We start from the raw sequence: 13,993 nt of genomic DNA, 5'->3' as shown, positions 1-13,993 counted from the left end.
GATGAGTGTAAAAATATTGCTCGGGTATGCAGGAGTGAAATCAGGAAGGCCGAATCACACCTGGAGGTGCAGCTAGCAAGAGATGTTAAGAGTAACAAGAAGGGTTTCTTCAGGTATGTTAGCAACAAGAAGAAAGTCAAGGGAAGTGTGGGCCCCTTACTGAATGAGGGAGGCAACCTAGTGACAGAGGATGTGGAAAAAGCTAATGTACTCAATGCTTTTTTTGCCTCTGTATTCACAAAAAAGGTCAGCTCCCAGACTGCTGCACTGGGCAGCACAGCATGGGGAGGAGGTGACCAGCCCTCTGTGGAGAAAGAAGTGGTTTGGGACTATTTAGAGAAGCTGGAAGTGCACAAGTCCATGGGGCCGGATGCGTTGCATCCGAGAGTGCTAAAGGGGTTGGCGGATGTGATTGCAGAGTCATTGGCCATTATCTTTGAAAACTCATGGCGATTGGGGGAATTCCCGGACGACTGGAAAAAGGCTAATGTAGTGCCCATCATTAAAAAAGGGAAGAAAGAGGATCCTGGGAACTACAGGCCAGTCAGCCTCACCTCAGTCCCTGGAAAAATCATGGAGCAGGTCCTCAAGGAATCAATTCTGAAACACTTAGAGGAGAGGAAAGCGATCAGGAACAGTCAGCATGGATTCACCAAGGGCAAGTCATGCCTGACTAATCTAATTGCCTTCAATGACGAGATAACTGGTTCTGTGGATGAAGGGAAAACAATGGACATGTTGTTCCTTGACGTTAGCAGATCTTTTGACACGGTCTCCCACAGTATTCTTACCAGCAAGTTAAAGAAGTATGGGCTGGATGAATGGACTATACGGTGGACAGAAAGCTGGCTAGATCGTCGGGCTCAACGGGTAGCGATCAATGGCTCCATGTCTAGTTGGCAGCCGGTATCAAGTGGAGTGCCCCAAGGGTCGGTCCTGGGGCCGGTTTTGTTCAATATCTTCATAAATGATCTGAAGGATGGTGTGGATTGCACCCTCAGCAAGTTTGCAGATGACACTAAACTGGGAGGAGAGGTAGATACGCTGGAGGGTAGGGATAGGATACAGAGGGCCCTAGACAAATTAGAGGATTGGGCCAAAAGAAATCTGATGAGGTTCAACAAGGACAAGTGCAGAGTCCTGCACTTGGGACAGAACAATCCAATGCACCGCTACAGACTAGACAGCAGTTCTGCAGAAAAGGACCTAGGGGTTACAGTGGACGAGAAGCTGGATACGAGTCAACAGTGTGCCCTGGTTGCCAAGAAGGCCAACGGCATTTTGGGATGTATAAGTAGGGGCATTGCCAGCAGATGGAGGGCCGTGATCGTCCCCCTCTATTCGACACTGGTGAGGCCTCATTTGGAGTCCTGTGTCCAGTTTTGGGCCCCACACTACAAGAAGGATGTGGAAAAATTGGAAAGAGTCCAGCGGAGGACATCAAAAATAATTAGGGGACTGGAACACATTTGAGTTATGAGGAGAGGCTGAAGGAACTGGGGATGTTTAGTCTACGGAAGAGAAGAATGAGGGGGGATTTGATAGCTGCTTTCAACTACCTGAAAGGGGGTTCCAAAGAGGATGGATCTAGACTGTTCTCAGTGGTAGCAGATGACAGAACGAGGAGTAATGGTCTCAAGTTGCAGTGGGGGAGATTTAGGTTGGATATTAGGAAAAACTTTTTCACTAGGAGGGTGGTGAAACACTGGAATGCGTTACCTAGGGAGGTGGTGGAATCTCCTTCCTTAGAAGTTTTTAAGGTCAGGCTTGACAAAGCCCTGGCTGGGATGATTTAATTGGGGATCGGTCCTGCTTTGAGCAGGGGGTTGGACTAGATGACCTCCTGAGGTCCCTTCCAACCCTGATATTCTACGATTCTATGTGGGGCCAGAAATGAGGAGTTCAGGGTGCAGGAGAGGGCTCCGGGATGTGGTGTGGGGGGTGAGGGTTCTGGCTGCGGATGTGGGTGGGACTGGGAGATGAGGGGTTTGGGGTGCAGGAGGTTGCTCCAGGCAGGGACCGAGGGGTTCAGAGGGCAGGAGGGGGATCAGGGCTGGGACAGGGGGTTGGGGCACAGGTGGTGGGGGCGGTGAGGATTCCGGCTGGGAGTGCAGGCTCTGGGGCGAGGCTGGGGACGAGAGTTCGGGGTGTAGGAGGGTGCTCTGGGCTGCGATTGAGGGGTTTGGATGGGGGGCACGGGAGGGTGGCTTGGGGGTGCAGGCTCCGGGCGGTGCTTACCTCAAGTGGCTCCCGGAAACAGCGGCATGTCCCCACTCCGGCTCCTACGCAGAGGCGCAGCCAGGCAGCTCTGCTGTGCGCTGCCCCATCCACAGGCACCGCCCCCACAGTTCCCACTGGCCATGGTTCCAGCCAACAGGAACTGTGTGGGTAGTGCATGGGGAAGGGGCAGCATGTGGAGCAGAGCCCCCTGGCTGCCCCAACGCATAGGAGCTGGAGGGGGGGGGGGGGAACATGCTGCTGCTTCCAGAAGCCGTGCGGAGTGGCCCCCGACCCTGCTCCTCAGCTGGAGTGCCAGAGCAGGGCAAGCCCCAGATCCTGTTCCCCAGCAGGAGCTAATGGGCAGGAGTAAAATGACTAGCAGGCCGGATGTGGCCCACAGGCCGTAGTTTGCCCACCCCTCCTCTAATAGATATCAGCCAGCCAGCCAGCGATCCTCCCCAATCCCCACTGCTTTCAAGGCATACGGGGAAGGAAAAGAGGATTACCAGACATCAAAACAATGTTCTTATCTAGTCTGGTTTCCCCATCTCAAAGTGGCCAGCACCCACTATTCCAGAAAAAGGTAGAAAAAGCCTATAATAGACAGTTATGGATTTAACCCATAGGGGAAGTTTCTTCCTAATTCCTGGCAGTTAATAGCCATTTTATGACCTAAAAAATGAGTTAACAGCCATGTAGTTTTAATCCCAGCAGTATAATGGAGAGTATTAACCTCCCCAAACACATCTAACGCTTTTTGATTCATGCCATGCTCTTAACCTTGGTAATCTTGTTGCAGTGACTTCCACAGGCTAATTAGGCTGAAAATTAGGAGAGCCTTACCACATTACTACCAGCAGTGCATGCCTTCAGATTCACCATCATGGCAGGCTGGGTGCTGACAACTGAGTCCTCAATCAGGTCCTTTATGGTAGACAGATCCACTTTCACATCATTCTTCTTCCCAGCAAACCAAAATGAAAAAGACCCCCCCCAAAAAAACCAAAACAAGCCAAGTTACCGGAACAGTTTCCTCCTTAGAAGATAATTTGCTTTCCTGATTTCTTATCAAAGCCATTAAGACGGCCCCAGTCCACCTCCCACAGGGTCATACTCAGCCCATGCCATTTGTCTATATTGCATTCCCTCTAGGGTTCCTAAAAAGGGGTAAACCAGGTGTGTCACTCACAGCTTATGTACATAGTACAGCTTATAGATACACGGTGTACATGCACATACATCCATACTCTCACAGTGTTTCAAAGCAAATGGGTTAAGGCCAAGTGCCTGCAATTTCCCCAAGAGCTGCATTCACTCCAAATCATGACAATAGTCATTAGAGCTCCCCAAACTATCACAAGCGTGTGAGACGGATGAGTGACGAACCTGCTGCACTTTGGAGACAGCAGCTGGATTGCTACACTGAGTCAGAAAGAAGAAGCCGGGGGAAGCCAGATTCTCAGTACACACATACCACACAATTAAGACTTATGGGATTGGAGGGACTAAACAGGAAATGCTGTAGGGGGCACAAGTGCACCAGTGTCCACTTCGTTAAGCGGTTGATATTGTGGGTTGTGCTGCACTAACTTTTTTGAGGAACTCTCCTCCTGTAGCAGCTCCACCACTGGCAGCAATGCTGGGAGAACTTGTGTACACAAGCATCTCCCCTGCTCGGAGAGCATAGCTAGAACAGCTGTAGCTGCTGGCACCTTGTCTACACTCGTGCTTCCACTGGTGGTGCTGCACCAACGCTAGTTCAAGAGTGGAAGATCCCACTCCTCGCCCTTTAATCAAACAACCAAAAGATACTAATATAGACAAGGGTATAGAGAGGAAAGGCTGCCAGCTCCTTGCCTTTCCCAAGTTACAGCCCAGTACTGGGTTCAGCCCACCATGCCTGTTCTCAGCCCCAGCCCCACTTCCTTGCTCCTCCAGTTTGCTCACTTCACGAGGCTGAAGTTTCGGAACAACTGAAAGGTTCAAGTCTGGTCGGTCCTTGAATGTCCATGACACCAGCAGGCCCTCATTCTTCATCTCCTCCAAACGGATCTCCACCTGGCTCAGGTCAAAAGAGGACCATTAGGAATCAACTTGTTATTAGATGCCCTGTTCATTGATTTGGGATTAAATCACCAACAGGGCCTCATGTAACCTAGTACGGTGAAAGGCAAAGAGAACCATCACAAACCAATCTGTGCCAAATAGTTTGTAAACAGAGGGCTTGCTTATGGTATGCCATGCTTATGGTATGCCAGCATGATATTCAGAGTCCAGAGAGGTAAGAACCATCCCAGAAAACCTCACTGACTCAAAGAAAGATCAGTAATAGCCATCCTGATTTCTCACCTCTATGTGAAGCACAGAGATTGGTGAGAGGAGAATAAGACTATAATATGTCTCATTATTTCACAGATTGAACAGAAAGCCTGGAAGGTGACACAATGAAGAACAAATTGGCTATTAATACAGGACCTCCACTGAGACCAATCAACCAACCATTTCCAGTTCTGAGCACGGACATTTACAGTAATGACAATTTTTGGGGGGAACTGGATTGAGAACCAACTGGGCCACCAAATAGCCTGGAAATGGGCAAATACAACCTGTGCTGGATTTGAATCTGTAACTTCAATGCAGAAGGCTCCACTGCTCCATTCCCCAATCCCACTGAGCAACACAGTCTCAGTAAAAATGCATTTCCAACAATGCTTTCTTCAGAAGGAGCCCAGACCTTGGAGGCTTTCAAGAAGGATCTTACAAACAACTCAGCAGGAAGCTATTGGGAGTTATTTTTCTTTTAAATTAATTTGGGATTAAAAGGGCTGTTCTCTGGGAAAAGTTTGGAGATACCCAATAAATGAAATGGTCAAAAGGGAGAAAACTTCTTATGAGTGAGGTAAGGAACCCTGGATCAACAGAGCTAAACACAGAGTTTCCCAATTATGGATTTATTTTCCCGCAGACAAGAAAAATCCTTTGTTTAGAACACAGATGGGTCACAGAGCTCTTTCACATTTTGCAGTAGAGCCTGACTATGTGGACTCCATGCTTCCTGTCCAGCCTGGCAAAAAACAGCATGTTACAAAAACACAAATAGGCCATTACCATGCCTCAGAAATCCAGTCACTGGATTTTGTTATGCCTACATAGACAGGGTCTATAGCAGGGGTGGCCAACTTGTGGCTCCGGAGCCACATGCGGTTTTTCAGAAGTTAATATGCGGCTCCTTGTATAGGCACCGACTCCGGGGCTGGAGCTACAGGCGCCAACTTTCCAATGTGCGGGAGGGTGCTCACTGCTCAACCCCTGGGTCTGCCACAGGCCCTGCCGCCATTCCACTCCTTCCTGCCCTCTCCCCTGAGGCTGCTATGTATGCCCTTGCTTCTCCCCCTCCGAGCCTCCTACACACCACAAAACAGCTGATCAGGAGGTGTGGGAAGAGAGGGGGAGGCGCTGATCATCGGGACGCACTGGGAGGAGCTTATGGGGGCTGCTGACATATTACTGTGGCTCTTTGGCAACGTACATTCGTAAATTCTGGCTCCTTCTCAGGCTCAGGTTGGCCGCTCCTGGTCTATAGTAAGTTTTATATCATGATTCTCAGAAAGCAGCTCCCTGAACGCACAGCTCAGGGAAATCCTGCTAACCCCACAGTTTTGACAGGAGGATTGTTATCGTGACTCATGCCAGCTCTTCCCTCCTGCAGACTTGTAGAACGGTTAGGGGACAGGGAAAGAGGAAGTCTTTAACCCAGCAATTTAGCATTCATTACCTGGGCCTGCAGCAGAGCTAAGGTGACATGATAGGTATCCACGGAAACAGCAGCTGGAGACTGCTGAGTGACAGAGACTGGGAACTTCACAGCATCAGCTGACAGATGACAGTGCAACACCTGGACAGAAGAGAGAGGAGAGTCTGCAGCAGCCTCCCTGAGAGAATTGGGTTGAAGGGGAAACAGACAGAAGCCAGGGGAATGCAAATGACTGGAGAGGACTGTCAAGGGTTGCTCATGGTGTGACCACAGTTACCTCAAGAATTTGTTGCTTAAACCTTTGATGTACTCTTACTGAATCACCTCTGTTTTACAGGGTCCCCTCTGTTTTGAATTGTAAGGCTGTGATGTTGAGAGTCCAACAGCACTGGTCAGAGCCAAGAATAGTGCAAGATGCAAGCACTGTGTCAATTTCCCCAGCCAGCTCAGTCAACTCCTGACCTGCACCCCCACTACTATCCTAGACTGGAGCTTGCCCCTACAGCTATTCCAATATCGAGTGGCCCCCTCCTCATAGCTCTGACATCTCAACCCTGGCCTGCAGCCCCATTCCCACATCCATTGTCCCAGTCTTAAAGGCCAAGTATATTGTAGAATATACACTAGCACTCAGTGAAAAGATACAGAGCACAGCAAAATGGAGAACAGCAGTGCCTTACCATACTGTGGTCTGCCTGGTCTGTGCAGGTCACGTGACTTATATTCACCGCTGGTGGTTGCTGAAGACTCTCTTCAAATGTGATTTGGACTGAACTCTGGGGTGAGAGAATCTAGTTAGTCCCCAAACAAGGTCAATTTATCTAAAAGCCATTTCAAGGAATGTTAGCAACTCCAACAAGAGGCTTCCAGAAATGTTATATGGCAGTCACGTGAGAACAGCATGAGCGCAGAGCAGCATCCATACAAGAGGACAAGTGGGTGACAGTGAGAGTAGGCACATTCAGAATGAATAAGAGGAAAGACTTCCTTGCATGGCATGGAGTTGGCTTGTGAAATTCCCAGCCTGAGGAGGCCCTGGGAGATTTAAACAAGGGCTGGAGGATTCCATGACAAATAATATCTGTAGCTATGACAGCATCATGCTGAGGGGTACAAGTTCACCACTGGAGGCTCAGATAGGAATCACTACCCAGCCGCGCACACAGCATAGGGAGAGGAACTCTTCCTTGCCAACGCTCCATAGCTCAAAGGCTTTGTTTATGAATAGCTCCTTATGCATTCAGCCCTAGGGTATTACAAAAAGGTATCACTCAGGAGGTATCCGTTAAACACAGATCTCAGCATGGATGGAAATTATAGCAACCCATGATATCTGAACCCAGCATCCATGGCTGCTGCATCCCCAAAACCAATATTTCAGAATAGAGTCTGGCAACCCAGTCGCAGCTACAAAGTTACCCCACATAGTTCTCCTTGGGGCCAGAGACACTTCAGAATCCCAAACCCCCTCACACGGCAACGTGGCTTTCAAGAAATAGCATCAACAAGAGCATCTTCTCAGTTCTTTGCTTGTTACCCATGAACTCACTAAGGGCAGCAGCAAAGATTTTTTAGGGAGAGAGAGCGGGGAAAGAGAAACAAGAAACAGACAGGAGCTGCAGTCACACTAGGAGGGTTTTGGTGAATACATAAATCACGTGAAAGAACACTGTGTCAAAGGCAGAGGGACTGCAGTGACAGAGATGGCAATGTCAGATCACATGGGGGGTTGTGGCTGATGCCAATCTGCTTTAACAATTTGTTTTTGGGGCCAAATTATTTCAAGCTGGGTTTGATTCTACCTGCCCCCCGCATCAATTCCAGTTTAGTTGCCGGTCTCCAGATTTGGAAAAGTTTTTTTTTTTTTAAAAAAAGGCCTTGATAAAGCTTTAAGCTCATGAACCCAGCTCATGTAATGTAGACGACACTCCAACCACAAGGGAAAACTGTGCGAAATATGGAGGAGTACACAAGTGGTGGTGGGGTCTGCTACTGAGATAACAAAATGGACAACACTCCCAGAGCTTTTGCCTCCAGGTGGCACTAGGCAAGTACCTCCCTCTCCACAGCTGCAATCTGCTTCTGGGAAGCATGCTGTCACATAAGCGCAGCGGCTAGACCTGTATTTGCATTTTGCAGTATACCCTCAGGATGTCTGACATCTCACAGCATTGAGTAAATATGGCAGCCACCACCTTCAAGTTCTGCTTCCCTTCTCCCCAGAGAATCAACATCCCACTATTTCAGCGCCTCAAGCTATGGCGCCCCCAGCTTGTTGCTGAAGAGAGGACTCCAGATCTTAATTTCTGTCCTCTCAGGAGGAATCTGAGCATCCCTGTCCTTGCATTTGTTTTTGCCACTCAGAAAGATGCCTCACTTTGACTTCCATCCACAGCCAATCTGGGGGTGAGCTGCTCTGTTCTTTTGGAGTGATTCCCCTCTGGGCCTGCAGAGATGACTAGGGTTTAGGAGAGGACAGAGAGAAAGCAAGATGCCTAGAGCTGTGCTTCTATTTCACGACACAGCAGATAAAACACTGGGTATTACAGTGTCATGGGAGCTCACCTGCTGGGAGGCAGGTTCAGATGTTGCTCCTTATTAGAGGTCAGCATGAGGCTGGACATGTCCCCCCCCATAAGGAGAATGAAAAACCTGGAGAGAGTACAAGAGCCAAACTGCAGCTTTTCCTGCAGCTTCAGAAAAAAAAAAAAATGATTCCAGCTGCAGCTACCTAATCATGATGCAACCTTCACACTTAAAAGAATCTCGCTAGTTATAAAGGTACCTGAGCATAAACCAAATGCTCCCTGAGCTCCAATCTGCAGACCGTCTGCTACAACAGTCCTGGAATCTCAGGCAAAAATTCTGCCAATGTTCCTCCATCCTGACCCAGAGTCCTGCTGCTCTTTCAGTCATGGGCTCCTGGCACACTAGTCTGCTGACATCTCTGTCCTAACCTGCAGCTGCCCTACAATTCCAGCTCTGAGTTCATCCAAACAAGAGCCATAGCTGTGATGCAAATGGCTGATCCGAAACATGAACAAGTGTTAAAGACAAGAAGTGAAAAGTAATTTTTGCTTGAGACCTAATTTTGAACCGAGGCGTCCTGAGGTGAAAAGCTGGTGCTTTAACCCTTTTGCACCATGGAGGCCTTTTTGTGTCCCCTCTTCCACGCTTTGTCTCTGTTTAGCTAATCCACCCTCCCATCAAAACACCTCTTGACAGGGTAGTCCATCCCCTTAAAGGCAGTAGGGTCTAGAGGCATCCCACTCCTGTCCCATGGGTGTGGCCTCTTTAGATGGGGTACCTAAGGATCTAGGAAAGTCACAAAGGCAGATATGGGGAGAGAGGAAGTGGTCCTGAGAAATAGTCTGTGTTTGGAGAAAACGTGCAAGTATTCTTCTAAGGAGCAGGAGTCTTGTAGAGTTAGTCTGGGAACGAGAGCTGTATATATTCTGTCTCTTCCCTCAGGGCATTCACACATTAACAGGAGAAGGCTGCCTCCCTGCTGACCCCTCAGAGCCTGGGACTAATTGGAGAAGCACACCTGCTGGAGGAGAAGCTGGCTGAAATCCACAAGAGGAGCCCTGGGCCTCTGCACCAAAGGAGGGAGCAGCTTGACAGACAATCCCCAGCCCAAGAGGAAGGGCTGGAAAGACCCCTAAACCTAAAGAGAGGAGGCCAGGCACTTTTAGTTACATTTCTACAGGTATCTTACAAGATTAAGACCAGCGCTGAAGACATTGAAACGTACAGTTCCCCTGACAGATTATATCTTCTCTCTCACCCTTTGGATATAGCATTGTTGGGGGAGGGATAGCTCAGTGGTTTGAGCATTGGCCTGCTAAACCCAGGGTTGTAAACTCAATCCTTGAGGGGGCCATTTAGGGATCTGGGGCAAAAATTGGGGATTAGTCCTGCTTTGAGCAGGGGGTTGGACTAGATGACCTCCTGAGGTCCCTTCCAACCCTGATATTCTATGATATGACAGGCCATGCAACCACATCAGGAACCCACAACACAGCAACAGAATGGGTAGCCACACCAGGTACTTGCATCCTTTGTGATGCAGAGTCCATATCCACAGTAGGGCACTTAATGGGCTGGAACACACTGCTTTAAGACTGTTAACCTTTATAAAATGCTTTTTACCATCTCTTCTGGTGCACGGCTGGGTTAAATATATTTTTAACATTCCTTAACTAGTAACACTTGAGATTATTAAAACAAAGAATTTTTAGTCATGCTGCTTGTTTAGGTTGTGGGTTTCTTTCAGCTTGGACAAGGCAAGCAGGAGTAGTAGTTGCTAGTGAGTTTTCCTTGCCAGTGGTTGCGCATTACTGCACTAAAAAGTGCAATGTTTAGATTGAAAAAAAACATCAGAAAACATTCAACACACTTTCAATGGAATTATTTTTTTTAAATGTTTCTATTCAATTTAGCATTTGTGAAAGTTAGACTTCACGAACCCTGAATTTTGATAGCAACTTTGACAATATCTCGTGTGGTAAAGCTGAGAGAGACTTATGTGGTCTGAACTTTCATCATACTCCTTATTTCATAACATTGCTTTCTTATTTATTCCATTCTGCTTCTTGGCCAGGTTAAAACCTATTTTAGCAACATAAACTGTGGAAGGCAGTCAGTACTGAGTTTGGGAGCCCTATTAGGCTGTTACTGTCTGGACAACAAAGTCATTTTAATCACTTCCTGTAACATTTCCTCCATGAAACAATATGCCACATTTGTATAGCCCTCTGATATACTGTATACATAAATAATAAGCTAAAACATATACAAAGTCTACAGTCAGCCTCATTATCCTATCAGGAGATTGTCTTTCTGAACACTGAATTTCTGTGTTTCACTTTGCATTTGAAAAATCAATGGTATATTACTGTAATTTTATATGCAAATGAGAGATTACAAGACAAGTGTTTCTTCCTGTGCTGTACAGGATTTGCTACATTCAATATTACTGACTAACTTGCTGACATACACAAAACAGACTTGGGGGAAGGCAAGTTAATCACCTGAGATCTACATTGAAGCAAGTGAATTAACAACAGAATTACAGGGGAAAGTTACTTGGCTTTATGCTGTGGAAGATAATTATGGAAATGAGAGTTTAGGCCTCAAGGCTCCACTGATCAGGCTATACTTCCACACAGCTTCGTTATGCACTATCATTTCAAATGCAATCCACAACAACATGGGGCTTTCCCCTTGGATAAAACATTCCCTCCCTCCCCAAAAATACACACAAATTTTATATCCATTTTCTCCTCTCATTGAGGCAGCAAAGTCCTGGATGTGACAAAGATAATAAACTTGTCAATCTCCTTTTTTGGTGTGAACATGACTTCGAACTAGCCTTCAGGGACTTTTGTCTCAGACTTTTAGAAGCCTACAGCAACCTCTTAACACTCTAGAAAGGCCAGGACGTCCCCAAACCTTTCCACCACAGCAGGCAACCTCAAATACTGGACCCACTATACCTGTACTCTCTTTGGGTCCAGAATGAAAGTCATCACCTTGCAGGCACTGTGGAATGCTACATTTGTTTCCATGAGGAATCAATTAGGAATGTTCTTTTTTAGGAAATTCAATTCTAAAACCTACGATAATGCAATATTAAGGCTTAGAGATTAAAGTGAACATTGGCCAGGAAATTCAGAAGTTAAGATTACTGTGGAAGCCTTTTACTGGCAATGTCAGATAGTTTTACATTACTTAGAGTTGTGCGCTAGAAAATAGTTTTACAAAATTTACTGTTAAAACAGAAATCTCAGTATCTTTTAGAACAAAAATAGTTCATATTTAAAGTATTCTTAAAATACTTGCAGTGCTTACAACCGCAACATAGTATTAGGCTAGTGCATGAAAGGCAGAAAATAAAATTATCTAGTCTATTATCATTGTTCCAAATGAGCAAAAGGTAGAACTTAAAACCAGAAATGTTAAGGATAAAAAGTCTCATTTTAAAGTATGCTCAGGTTTAGTAATTATGGGCATTAGTGGGAAAGTAACTATTGTATTAGTCTGACATATCCCACTACATTTAACAGATTACATATGATAACACAAAAAAGTTCATTTATGCAAGTGGTCAGATGTCCCACAAGGAAGAGACTTGGCACAATGTGGGGATTTTCTGAAAGGTCTTTTCCATCTCTAACTTCCATTACCGTGATTGTGAAAACTTTACTTTCCATTTCTGGTTTCAGTGCACTTGAATTCTCATTATTAACACTGCATGACTAAGGACAAGCCAAGACCCCAGTTCCCAATGTCCCACTCTACTCGGGCTACAGAAGAGTCCCCCCCTTTATCCATTCAAAGATTATTTGGACAGGAGTCAGGGAAATCCACAGCAATTTCTGTTTTCCAGAGCACTTTAAGGTTAATCTGAGGAGGGATGAAAGCCCCTCCCTTTCATGTCACTTGCCACTTTATAGGCAACCACGATTTTGTTCTTTGGAGGCCTATTTCACACGAGCTGGGGGAGACAGAGAATGGGGTTAACAGCAGCTATTCAAGTGACATTTCTGTGAGGTGTACAAACACCCGATCCCCTAAACGCTGACCCCATAATCCAGTTGGAGTTACTGCCCCATGCCCGGCTCCGGCCCAGCACCTCCTCCCTGCCTCTTACCCCGTGCCTGCAGGCCTGCTCGTTGAGGGCTCGCACCCAAGCTCGCTGCCAGTTCTCCCGGAAGGATCTGAAGGCGAAGAGCGAAGCAAGGAGCCCTCTGGCCCCCGCTACCGCCTCCTCGGGAGCTCCGTCCGGGGCCACCCGCAGTCTCAGTAAGGACTTCCAGATGCCTGCTTCCCTTAGAGCTCCTCCCGAGGTCTCCGGCTTTCCCCGGCCGCTCCACACGCCCCGGGAATACTGCAACAGCCAGGCCGAGACGGTGAGCAGGGAGGCGGCGAAGAGCAGCACCAGAGCCGCCCAGCCTAGCTCCAGCTCCATGGTGCTCTCTGCTCAGCAACTTCGGGGAGGCTAGTAAGGGTTTCACGGGGGTCCGGGAGGCATGATTGGGGGAGGGGAGCCGCCCAGGGCCTCACCCCGATCTCCGGCAGTTGTACGGGAGCATCTCAAGGGCCGGGGCCTGCCCAAATCTCAGTCACTACTCCCGGGATAAACACGGATTTCCAGGGAAAAGGGAGGAGGGAAGGACGCTACCGGTCTCCCTTATGATAGGCGAGGGTGGTGGCTTCCGGTCTCTCCCCAGCTCATCCACTTGCTACATTGTATCTGCTCCGCGTTCCATGCTGGCAGAGCCGCTGTTGGGCGGCTCCATATACGCTCCTTAGTTGCACTCTCCCTGAGGCTGGTTCAGGCGGAACCGAGCTTCTACCGGGGAAAAACCAACCGGGGCTGCGTGCGCAGAGCTAATGCTGACAAGGGAGCTAGGGCGCCCCGCCTCCTGCTGGGCGGACTCCTTCAAGGCGCCGCTCCGCCTCCTCCAGAGGAAATGAGAGTGCCTTGGTTTCTGCGCTCTCTCAATGACCCCACAAGCCACGGAGAGCACGGATCCGGCCTCTGCTGCTGCAATCGCAGCGGGGTTTGTTTTTGTTGTTGCAAAACTGCAAACGCAGCCACTCATTCACCCTGAGGCCAAATGAGAAAGAAGCCTCGTCCCTAGCAGGCTCTTGCAGTCCCTCCAGCACGGGAAAGGCAAAGAAGGGCGGATGGGTGTCACTGTCTCAGCTGATGTGTTCGAATAATCAGGGGTTGGTACATGTAGGAGTAGATAGGCAAGGAGACGGTCCCCTCCCTCTGGGAGGTTCAGATACTGGCGTGTTGGATTCCTGTAGTCATACTTGATTATCCCTGTGTTATACAGGTGGGGAAATTGAAGTGCAGAGATGGGGAACTGCTCAGATTCATACAGGTAGTGGTACTGTGGTAGTGAGAGAAATAAGATTTTATATTTATATAGTGGCTTCTATACAACAGCTCTTTAGAGTCTGATTCTCCCAAGCCTTGCATTTTGTATAGTCATTTACTGTGGA

At 47.9% G+C, this 13,993-nt stretch overlaps 1 protein-coding gene across 7 annotated transcripts in view; it reads right to left on the bottom strand.

Moving 5' to 3' along the window:
- Window positions 1-13,993, bottom strand: part of C2CD2L (C2CD2 like) — a 47,327-nt gene that overhangs the window by 21,286 nt on the left and 12,048 nt on the right. For 2 of the 7 annotated variants that reach the window (XM_075122270.1, XM_048827698.2), the window contains 4 exons: window positions 6,655-6,750; window positions 5,996-6,115; window positions 4,168-4,278; window positions 3,064-3,180 (listed from right to left, as the gene is read on the bottom strand). In XM_075122270.1, the coding sequence (XP_074978371.1) occupies window positions 3,064-3,180; window positions 4,168-4,278; window positions 5,996-6,115; window positions 6,655-6,750 (444 nt within the window). Of the gene's footprint in view, window positions 1-3,063; window positions 3,181-4,167; window positions 4,279-5,995; window positions 6,116-6,654; window positions 6,751-12,629; window positions 13,434-13,993 lie in introns of those variants that run through there. The other 5 variants (XM_048827696.2, XM_048827697.2, XM_048827694.2 and 2 more) reach the window with 5 other exon arrangements.

This window comes from Caretta caretta, chromosome 22 (assembly GCF_965140235.1).
Source record: "Caretta caretta isolate rCarCar2 chromosome 22, rCarCar1.hap1, whole genome shotgun sequence".
Classification (NCBI taxonomy): Eukaryota; Metazoa; Chordata; order Testudines; family Cheloniidae; genus Caretta; species Caretta caretta.
This window is presented reverse-complemented; position numbering and strand designations above follow the sequence as displayed.